At 48.9% G+C, this 11,758-nt stretch overlaps 1 protein-coding gene across 1 annotated transcript in view; it reads left to right on the top strand.

Moving 5' to 3' along the window:
* Positions 1-347: 347 nt before the first annotated feature.
* LOC309400638 (polyunsaturated fatty acid lipoxygenase ALOX15B-like) overlaps positions 348-11,758 on the top strand; it is a gene marked incomplete at its 5' end in the record, with an annotated part of 34,964 nt that continues 23,553 nt past the window's right edge. The window contains 3 exons of the mRNA XM_081969198.1: positions 348-533; positions 9,860-9,960; positions 10,723-11,496. Coding sequence (XP_081825324.1) covers positions 348-533; positions 9,860-9,960; positions 10,723-11,496 — 1,061 coding nt within the window. The remainder of the gene's footprint in view (positions 534-9,859; positions 9,961-10,722; positions 11,497-11,758) is intronic.

An 11,758-nucleotide genomic window follows, 5' to 3' on the forward strand; every position in this document is an offset into this window, starting at 1 on the left:
CTGACCCACCATGGAGGCACAGGTGGTCAACCTAGTTTCCCTCTCCTGGAAGGGTTGGGCCTCTGGTGAGGAGAGGAAGGACCTCAATTATGCTCCTGGGCTAATAATTTTTGGAAGAAGGGGGAGGAAGAACTGGAGAGGAGGAGGAGGAGCATCAGAAGGAGGAGGACAACCCATCTTCTGAGTTGGCTTGGAGGCATCTGGGTGTAACTCACAAGGGGAGAAGAGCCGGTTCGAAAACAATCCACTTCTTCTCAATCCATCCTCACCCTTGAGAGGCACGTTCTTCTTCTTCTCCTCCTCCTCCTCCTCCTCCTCTTCTTCTTCTCCTCGATCCCATCAGCAGGATGGACCAGAAGGGATCTTCTCAGAACCAGCCTGGGGAACCGGTAATCTACAAGGTTGAAGTGACTACGGGACAAGGCCTTTTGACGGGGACTTTCGATTTGATCTCCATCGCCTTGGTGGGCACCAACGGAGAAAGCCCCAAGAAGTACCTAAACCAGTTTGGGATGACCTGCTGTCAAGGATCGGTAAGATTCGGGTTCAAGTCCCAAGAGAAGGAAGTTGGGAGATGGTGGTACCTTAGTTCTTGGAATAGATTTTAATCCAGAGAGACAGAATAACAGAATTGGAAGGGACCTTGGAGGTCTTCTATTCCAACCCCTAGTCAACCCCCTATACTATCTCAGAATAGATCAGAATTGGAGGTCTTCTAATCCAGCCCTCTGCTCAAGCAGGAGAACCTAGACTATCTCAGACACATTTCAGACAAATGGTTGGCCAATCTCTTCTTAAAAGCCTCCAGTGACGGAGGCAGCCACAACCTCTGGTGACAAGCTGTTCCACTGGTTAATTGTCCTCCCTGTCAGGAAGTTTCTCCTTAGTTCCAGGCGGCTTCTCTCCTTGATGACTTTCTATCCGTTGCTTCTTGTCCTGGCTTCTGAGGCTTTGGAGAATAGCTTGACTTCCTCTACTTTGGGCCAGCCCCTGGGATATTGGAACGCTGCTATCATGTCATCTCGTCCTTCTTTCCCTCACACTAGAGAAGACAAGGTTATTGTAGGTCTGGTGTCACCACATCTCACTGTCCTTTTCTTTGCCAAGCTGGCGAAGACTTACTTAGAACAAGGGTGTCAAACTCAAGGAAGGAAGGAAGGAAGGAAGGAAGGAAGGAAGGAAGGAAGGAAGGAAGGAAGGAAGGAAGGAAGGAAAGGAAGGAAGGATGGATGGATGGATGGAAGGAAGGAGATTATAATGAGATGGAGGGAGGGTCTGAGGGAAGTCCTGCCTTAGCACTTGGCCATCACAGGTACAACACAAGTGATGTTGAGCTGGCCACATCCTCCATACCTCCATCCTTCATAACTCCATACCTTCCTCCTCCATCCCGCCATCCTCCATACCTCCATACCACATCCTCCATACCTCCTTACTCCATACCTCTACATTCCATACAACCTCCATACACCATACCACCATATCTCCATACCCCATACCTCCATACTCCATACCTCCATACTTCATACATCCATACTACATACTCCATATTTCCATACTCCATACATCCATACTACATACTCCATATTTCCATACTCCATACCACCATATCTCCATACCCCATCCCTCCATCCCTCCATACCCTATAATTCCAAACCTCCATCCCTCCATACTCCATCCCTTCATACTCCATCCCTCCATACTCCATCCCTCCATACCTGCATACCTCCCTTAACGGCCACCAAGTTCTCAGTTTGCAACCACGTCCAAGTGAAAACCTCTTTAAAATGAGGTTCGTCTTATCTCCTCTTCCCATCCTTGCTGTCCACCTGAATCCTTCCCGGCTGCGAACGAGTCGGTGACCAGAAATGACACCTCAGTCATCCGTCCGAAGTATTTGTGACGTTGCTCACCTCTACGTGAACTTCAACCTTGAGAGGGATCTGGGTTACTATTTGGGGGTGGGTTTAGGAGAAGCTCTTTCAAATCCAGGTTGAGGTCGTGATCAAGGCGTTTCCATCGCTACGTTCAACCCATCGCGTCCCTCCTTGGTTACGGAGTTCAAGGAGAGGAATTGTCCGGATGGACTCAGGGATTAGTGGTAGTCCTCAACTTGCGACTGCAACAGCCCAAAATGTCTGCCATTAAGCAAGTCATTTGTTAAATGAGTTTGGCCCCACTGTATGGCCTTTTTTTGGCCAGCCTTGGAAAGCGAATCCCTGCAATTGTTCAGTTAGCGACATGGTCATTAAGCGAAACTGGCTTCCCTCATGGACTTTGCTCGTCTGAAGGTGACCCCCTCCCCGGAGACACCGCGGCCGTCATAAATACGAAGCGGTTTTGCCAAGCGGGACTGTGGGGATGCCACAACGGTCTTAAGCGTGAAACACGGTCATAAGTCCATTTTTTTCCAGCGCCGTTGTACATTTGGTCAGTAAATGAAAGGTCATAACTTGGGGACTCCCTGTAGCTGGTTTCTCATGAACGCAGGGAAGGTTTTCTCAATTCTTTGGCAGAAGTGACAGCGAGGAATAACCTTGGAATCACTGCTATTGCAGAAGTAGTACCTCCTAACTAATATAAAGAGTTCAAATGTTTATTATGGCATAATAAACAAATAACAATAAACAAATAACATGCAAATAATAATAAACAAATTGGCGTAACCAATTTGGCAGCCAATGTCCTTCATGAGATGTTTTTGGGAGAATATAGATTATCTGGACTGTAGAAAATCTATCATCTCTCTCTCTCTCTCTCTCTCTCTCTCTCTCTCTCTCTCTCTCTCTCTCTATCTATCTATCTATCTATCTATCTATCTATCTATCTATCTATCATATATATATATATATATATATATATATATATATATATATATATATATATATATATATATATATATATATTTCAACTTGGTACACAGATGACTTACTCTCTGGAAAAAAATACTGTGGGGGTAAGACACCCCTAATGCCCCTTGGTGTGGGTGTTCTGTTAAGATACAACCTGTTGTGCCTTCAAACGGCTTCTACTGTGCAGCGCGGTGGAGTTGCCACGGTAACAGTTTCACAGTACTCCACAAGGGGGCTCCCTCTGTTAAGGGGGAAAATTAGAAATTACGTTTAGCCCGGACATTTCCCCTCTATAAATAAATATTTATTTATAGAGTTATCAGCTAGTAGAATAATAGAGTTGGAAGGGACCTCGGAGGTCTTCTAGTCCAACCCTGTGCTCGTGACAGGAGATCATATGACCTATACCATTCTAGGCTTTCTTGATGGGGTCAGTATGAGGTGATGATCATAGAAAGATATAGCAGAATGACAGATGTTGGAAGGGACACCCGTCTAACTCCCCACCTGAGCAAGAGAGGAGACCTTATAGCATTTCAGACATCTCTTCTTAAAAACCTCCAGTGTTGGGAGTATCCCACCACATCTGGTGGCAAGCAGTTCCACTGGTGAATTGTTGTCCTCCCTGTCAGGAAGTTTCTCCTTCGTTCTAGGTTGCTTCTCTCCTTGGTGAGTTTCCATCCGTTGTTTCTCGTCCTGCCTTCGGGTGCTTTGGAACCGATTCCAATCCGATTTCAGACCTGGAGTCAGCATCTCAATAGCTTTGGTCACCTTGGAAGATGGGAGAAGAAGAAGAAAAAAGAACAGAAATCTATTATTCTCCCTATATCTTTTGGCACTTCTTGAGGGTCATGGCTTGCTTTGTGCTACTACAAAGTAACTACAAGGGCATTTTTACTTGGGCCATGTTAGATCGGTTGTGGTAGATTCCCGTAAAAGACCTCTTTGTGGTTCTAGTTGGATCTCCCAGATGTGGGACTTCAACTCCCAGAACCCCCAGCAAAGCCAGGGCTTCTGGGAGGTTGCCCTTCCCAATTCGTGGCACCACAACGAATGGGGTTACACGTGATTGCCATTAGCAAGTGATTGACAGCTAGGATTGCGCTTCCTTCCACCTGGATGAGGCGAGCAGATGGAGCTGTGTCAGATCCATGTTGAGAAATGGGAAACGCCTCAAATGACATTATATAAATGGACATTAAACTCTGGATAGGATGGAGGTGTGGTGAACGGTTGACTCACAAACCTACAAAATAACTCATTCCGGACACGACGTTTGGTCTCCTCTGTCCATTGGTGGTCCAAAGAACATCTGGCCAGCGGTGGCTGGTTTATCGGCCACTTTTCTTTAATTCTGGGGGCATCGCCATTATTTTACTCTCCTGGAGGTGGAACATTTAGCTGAGTGGATAGCATGTGTGTGTGTGTAGCTTAGCTCACAGAGTCTAGTCTTGGAATCCACCCAGCGTGGTCTTCAAGGAAGTTCGTTGAAGGATTCCTAGGAGCTCTGGGTGAGCTTCAAGTGCTTAGTCCTGATGTTGAAGCTTCTTAAATGACTTAGAAGGCTGTCCAATCTTGGCAATTTTAAGACTTATGGACTTCAACTCCCAGAATTCCCCAGCCAGCACCTTCCCTTACTCTGTCTTCCTCCTCCTCTTCTTCCTCCTTCTGCTCCTCCATCCATTTTTCTCCTCCATTCCTTCTCCTCCTTCCCCTCCACCTGCAGCTCCATCCCTTCTCCTCCTCTCCTCCTCCTCCTGCATCACTTTTCCTCTCCTCCTCCTTCCCTTCTCCTCCTCTTCCTCCATCCCTTCTCCTTCGTCTCCTCCATCCCTGCTCCTTCTTTCTCCCCCCCTCCTCCATCCCCTCTTTCTTTCTTCTCGTCCTCCTCGTCCTCCATCCCTTCTCCTTCTCCTCCTCTATCCCTCCTCCTCCTCCTCCATCCCTTCTCTTCTCCTTGTCTTCTGCTTCTGCTCCTCCTCCTCCCCTCCTCCTGCAATATATCTGATTCTCTCTTTCCACTCCATGTTGAGAGCCTAACCCAACTTAGCTATACCTTTATCTCACGGAGCCTCCGGTGGTTTTCCTATAACAAAATTAAAATCCGCTCCGTAAACGCCATTTACAATCTTGGCAGTTCAGAGCTGGAAACCTTGTCACCGCCCTGTCAATCATCAGGCTTTTAAGGAATTAAAAGGATTAAAATGATGGATTTCCTCAGCGGCAGCTGTCGGAGCCAAGATTTTACTCAGATGGGATGAAAAAACCAAAGGCTGCCCCAGCGACCGCCCCCCCCGACACAATCCCTTGCCTGGCAGCCAATAGTCCCAGGTTCGACTCCAGAAAGAGGAAGGGCCCCACGTTTTTCTGCACACAGGCCCTGCGTCTGTGTGTCTCTGGGTGTGTCTTTTGTGTATGTGTGCGTGGGTAACTGGGAAAACAAAAATGAACGGCAAACCCAGAGCTCAACATGAGCAGAGAATGATCTTCTCCAACATCTGAAGATCTCAAGGAGAGTTTTTCCCACCTGCCAGGGCTGGTTGTGGACGATGGGAGGTTTAGTCTGTCTTAGGACGATGCAGACTTTCCAGAGGCTGGCCAAGACACGAGTGACCCCTTCTTAAAGCAGAACTTTCAATGGCTCGAGCCGAGTTCGGCCTAGGCCTCAAAGGGCCCAGGTGGCCACCATGGACTTATTCTGGTTATGGAGGGGCGGGGTCTTTCTGGGGGTGGGTCTGCACTTTACTTCAACGGCTGTGAATTATGTTCATTCACAGCCCGTCATGAGTCCCAAATAGTTTGTCAAGAGTCCGGCAGAAGTCTGCCAAAGTCTTTCGGGATAAGGCTGATAAGCGCCCGCCTTTATCTCCCTTGAAACACTGCCAAAGACTTAAAGGGCAATTAGCTTGGGAAGGCCACACAGAGCAAAGAGTCAAAACGGAGCTTCAGAAGCTAAACCGACCAGCATGAACCAAGTTGCTTCCTGCAAAGGCTGGCGTGACTTTGCTCCTCCTTTATGTCCTAAGGGAGGGGCCAGTCACCCCCCAAGCCTTACTCCCGAGTTGTCCCTTCTGCCTTAACTGTTCTTGCCTTCTGGCAGCTGTGCGCATGCGCGCACTGGGAACAGGCTCCCCCTGTTCCTCTGCCTCGCTGCTGTCCGACTCTGGAGGCCTCGAAGGCAGCACATAACTCCCAGATGGCTCTGGCCCCCTCTCTGCCTCCGACGCAAAGCCCTCGTCCGAGCCTTCCCCAGACTCCAGGACTGGCCCATGTTCCTCGCCAACCTCCTTGTGTCCGACGTTCTAATCTGTAGCTGTCTTTTTCGCTTTTCCAATTTTGTGCAGATACAATCCTAGCTGCTGTTATCCCATGAATAGTCAAATATACGTTTTCTTTACTGTCAGTTTCTGGTAGAATCCCCAATCTCTTCTTAAAAACCTCCAGTGATGGAGCATTCACAACTTCTGGTGAATTGTTCTACCTGTCAGAAAATTCCTCCTTCGTTCTAGGTTGCTTCTCTCCTTGGTTCGTTTCCATCCCTTGCTTCTTGTCCTGCCTTCGGGTGGTTTGGAAAATAGGTAGAACCATTCAGTACTCCATGTCACCTCCTCAACCCAAGGAGAAGGTCCCAGTTGACCAGACCATCCCAGATACTCCATGGAATGGTTTAAAGAAAGCCTTAGTAGCTGCTTGGAATGGGGAGATCAGGGTGTCCTTGGTCCCAACCGGGCCTGCATGTATGGATGCCAGTCGGTCTTCTAATATTGGAAGATGACACCGCAAAGCAGCATCAGGAAGTTTCTCCTTCGTTCTAGGTTGCTTCTCCCCTTGGTGAGTTTCCATCCGTTGTTTCTTGTCCTGCCTTCTGGTGTTTTGGAAGTGATTCCAATCTGATTTCAGACCTGGCGTCAGCATCTCCAGCATCTCAGTAGCTTTGCTTTCCTTGGCAGATGGTGTTCCCTAGGGAGAAGAAAAAAATAAGAGGAACTGAAGTCTATTGTTCTCCCTAGTGTTGTGGCCCTCCAGTGGAGCTGGCAGCAGATTCAGACAGTGAGGAGGTTGGGGAGGAGCCTGGGCCAGTCCTGGAGTCTGGGGAAGGGCTCTGTGTCGGAGGCAGAGAGGGGGCCAGGGCCGTATGCCAGTTATCAGCTGCCTTTAGAGTGAGACATCCGTGAGGCAGAAGAACAGCTGGAGCCTGTTCCCAGTGTGTGCATGCGCAGAGTGGCCAAACGAAGGGAACAGCTAAAGAACAGGGGTCGACTTGGGAGTAAGGCAGCAGGTGGACGGTGAATGGCCCCTCTCAGGGGAAATAAAAAAGGAGCAAAAGGGGAGTGGAGTTTGCAGGAGACCATTAGTTCACTTCATTGGTTCGGGACTCTCTGAGACTCCTTGCCAGGTATTGCAGGTATCGGCCTGGCAGCTCTCCAAGCCGGAGAAGGTTGGTGACTGTAAATCCTCCCTCGAAAGACTTTGCTGGATGGGAATGAGCAGACTTCCGTAGAAGACCTCTTTGTGGTTCTAGTTGGATGTCAACTTCCAGACGTGGGACTTCCACTCCCCACAATTCCCAGTAAACCCAGTGCTAGTCTAGGGAATTCTGGCATGGTTGCATCACAACGAATCGGTGATGGTCACTAGCAAGTGATTGACAGGAGAACTCTTTCCAAGGATGGGCACATTTGGGACACACGGTCTCATGATGGTGAGTTGCCACCTCAAGTCAATTTTGGGCAGGATCTGGCTGCTCTTGTGGTTGGGTGTGACAATTCTCCAAGATATCCGTTGGATATGATTGCTCAGATGCTTTGGAGACCGTAGAGGTTTTGTGGAGGCGGCCGAGGCATGATGTCGTTCAGAGATTTCAGCCTCTTGGTCTTGTGGGAGTAGACCTCAAGGCTGGGATTTTTGCCTCTTGCGTTCTAGATCCATGCCCCGCCCTGGTTGGTCAAGGCCTCTCAAGAGGTCATAAGGGTTGGGTCCACACGGGGTTGAAGGCTTCTTGAGGAAGGGGAACGTTTCTACTTTCTTTGAAAGAAGTGTAGAAGGCCTACATCGGTGATGGTTAACCATTTTTGGGCCGAGTGCCCAAAGCACGCGCGTGGCCCAATCCGGGGAAGTGAGGGAAGCCGAATGTCAACTTGTAAAGCATTTCCATGCTTATTATGAAGTTGACATTGAAAGAAAGGGGGGGAGAATTCCACACATACCTTCAACCAGGGTCGGATCTCAGATTTCCACAGCAGGAGTGTGAGGCACGAAAGTTTATAACTTGCTGCAGCACTTCATTGCTGGATGTGATTTATGACACAGACTGGGGGAAGGGAGACACAGGGGTGGAAATCAGATCGGACTCCATGGCAGGTATCGCCAAAATGTTGCTCCTAATAAATGATTGGATTTCTTTTGAACTTTGTCTCGAGGCTCGTAAATTAATTAGGGCATCTTTTGGAGACCTGACACAAAGTGCAATGCAAGCCGCGCCCCCCCCCCCCCCCCGTGCATGCACCACACCCCCACACATGCACCCCACCCCTCGGTTCCCGTTTTGGCTTCCAGGTTGGTGCAGGAGGCTTCCCAGGCCCAAACTATTTTAGTCTCCAGTCCCCTAATCCTCTTTGTTGCTCTTCTCTGCACTCTTTCTAGAGTCTCCACATCTTTTTTACATCGTGGCAACCAAAACTGGATACCATATTCCAAGTGTGGCCTTACCAAGGGATTGTAAAGTGGTATTAACCCTTCACGTGATCTTGATTCTATCCCTCTGTTGATGCAGCCTAGAACTGTGTTGGCTTTTTTGGCAGCTGCTGCCCACAGCTGGCTCATATTTAAATGGTTGTCCACTAGGACTCCAAGATCCCTTTCCCAGTTACTACTGTTGAGCACGGTACCACCTATACTGTACCTGTGCATTCCGTTTTTGTTGCCTAAATGTAGAACCTTACTCTTTTCACCATTGAATTTCATTTTATTAGATAGTGCCCAATGTTCAAGTTTGTCAAGATCCTTCTGTATCTTAAGCCTATCTTCTGGAGTGTTGGCTCTTCCTGCCAGCTTGGTGTCATCAGCAAATTTGATGAGTTCCCCATTTATTCCCTCATCCAAATCATTGATGAAGATGTTGAAGAGTACTGGGCCCAAAACAGAGCCTTGGGGGACTCCACTGCATACCTCCCTCCATGTAGATGCAGTTCCATTGAGGACTACCCGTTGAGTGCGGTTGGTCAGCCAGTTACAAATCCATCTGGTGTTGTGGGGGGAGACCCTGTGGAGATCGGCGAAGAGACCCAAAGACCAGCTGGGCAGCAGGAGGTGCACGCTCATGCACGGGGCAGCTGGGCTGGGGCGACGGCTGGGTGTGCCCACAGAGCAGGCTCTGCATGCCACCTGTGGCACACGTGCCATAGGTTTGCCATCCCGGGCCTACATCCTCAAAGGTCCCTTGGGGAAGCAGCAGAAGACGTAGACTGGCGTCCCTCAACCAGGGGTGGCATTGAAAATTTTAGCAACCGGTTCTCTGCCTGGTTGCTGGGTGGGCGTGGTCATGGGGGGCGTGGCCTCCTCACGGCTGGGTGGGCATTTTCAGCCTCCCCAGGCTCCGGAGGCTTTCCTTAAGCCTCTGGGAAGGCGAAAATAGCCTCCCCTGGGCTACAGAGGCCCTCCGGAAGCCAGAAACAGACCTGTTTCTGGACTTCTGGAACTTCCAGTAGGCCCGATTTTCCTGGGAGGGGTGGGGTGAGGTGGGTGGGGCGTGGCCAGCCGTTCCATGAAACAACCGCTTCACCCAAACCAGTCCGAATCGGCTGACTCTCACCCCTGCCCTCAACCTTGATGATTTGCAGATGTGCGGACTTCAACTCCCAGAATTCCCCAAGCAGCAAAAGAAGCACAACCTCCCTGCATGTGTTTTCCCTGGTGGGGCACCAGTTTTATGGACCTAATGGATCCCCCAGAAGCCAACTGGGGACACGTTGCTTTGAAGGACCTCCTGAGAACTTGTTGACTGACAGTTTGAGGATGATCTGGGCGTTGTGTTCGGAGACCTTGATCTCTCTAAGTTTGAAGGTGATCTCGGCGTTGTGTTAGGACAACTCTCAGAGTTTGATCTCTGGTAGTTTGCGTTTGCAAACGTTGGCTTGAAACTCAACATGACGAAAACGAAGATCATGGCAACTGGCCCTCTCAATTCCTGGCAAATAGACGGGGGAAGAAATGGAGGTAGTGACAGATTTTATTTTCCTGGGCTCCAAGATCACCGCAGAGGATGACGGCAGCCACGAAATGAAAAGAGGCTTGCTCCTGGGGTGGAAAGCAATGGGAAATTTAGACAGCCTACTAAAAAGCAGAGACATCACCCTGCCAACAAAAGTGCGCATAGTCAAGGTTTATGGTTTTCCCAGTTGCAATGGATGGCTGTGAAAGTTGGACCATAAGGAAGGCTGAGCGCCAAAGAATGGAGGCCTTTGGTGCTGGAGAAGATTCCTGCGAGTCCCTTGGACTGCAAGGCCATCCAACCGGTCAGTCCTAGAGGAGATCACTGCTCTTTAGAAGGACAGATCCTGAAGAGGAAACTTAAATACTTTGGCCACCTAATGAGAAGGAAGGACTCCCTGGAGAAGAGCCTCATGCTGGGAAAGATGGAGGGCAAAAGAAGAAGGCGACGATGGAGAAGGAGGTGACTGGATGGAGTCACCGAAGCAGTCGGCGTGAGCTTCAATGGACTCCAGAGGATGAGAGAGGACAGGAAGGCCTGGAGGAACGTTGACCATGGGGTCGCAATAGGTCGGACATGACTTTGCAACTAACAACAACAAAGTTTGAGGGTGATCTGGACGTTGTTTTTGGAGAATTATCACAGTTTGATCTCTGGTAGCTTGAGGGTGATCTGGACGTTGCATTTGAAGAACTATCACAGTTTAAACTCTGGTAGTTTGAGGGTGATCTGGACGTTGCGTTTGAAGAACTATCACAGTTTGATCTCCGGTAGTTTGAGGGTGATCTGGACGTTGCGTTTGAAGAACTATCATAGTTTGATCTCTGGTAGTTTGAGGGTGATCTGGACGTTGTGTTTGGAGAACTATCACAGTTTGATCTCTGGTAGTTTGAGGGTGATCTGGACGTTGCGTTTGAAGAACTATCATAGTTTGATCTCCGGTAGTTTGAGGGTGATCTGGGCGTTGTGTTTGGCAAGCTATCACAGTTTGATCTCTGGTAGTTTGAGAGTGATCTGGGCATTGCGTTTGGAGAACTATCACAATTTGATCTCTGGTAGTTTGTGGGTGATCTGGGCGTTGCATTTGGAGAGCTATCACAATTTGATCTCTGGTAGTTTGAGAGTGATCTGGGCGTTGTTTTCGGAGAACTATCACAGTTTGATCTCTGGTAGTTCGAGGGTGATCTGGGCGTTGCGTTTGGAGAACTATCACAGTTTGATCTCTGGTAGCTTGAGGGTGATCTGGACGTTGTGTTTGGAGAACTATCACAGTTTGATCTCTGGTAGCTTGAGGGTGATCTGGACGTTGTGTTTGAAGAACTATCACAGTTTGATCTCCGGTAGTTTGAGGGTGATCTGGGCGTTGCATTTGGAGAGCTATCACAATTTGATCTCTGGTGCTTTGAGGGTGATCTGGGCGTTGTTTTCAGAGAGGTATCACAGTTTGATCTCTGGTAGTTTGAAGGTGATCTGGGCATTGTGTTCAGAGAGCTATCACAGTTTGATGTCTGGTAGTTTGAGGGTGATCTGGGCGTTGTTTTCGGAGAACTATCACAATTTGATCTCTGGTAGTTTGAAGGTGATCTGGGCATTGTGTTCAGAGAGCTATCACAGTTTGATCTCTGGTAGTTTGAGGGCAATCCACCTGTTAGGACAACTATCGGAGTCCGATCTCTTCTCGGCTAGCTTGGCCAAG

This window comes from Natrix helvetica (assembly GCF_964273705.1).
Source record: "Natrix helvetica genome assembly, chromosome: W".
Taxonomy (NCBI): Eukaryota; Metazoa; Chordata; class Lepidosauria; order Squamata; family Natricidae; genus Natrix; species Natrix helvetica.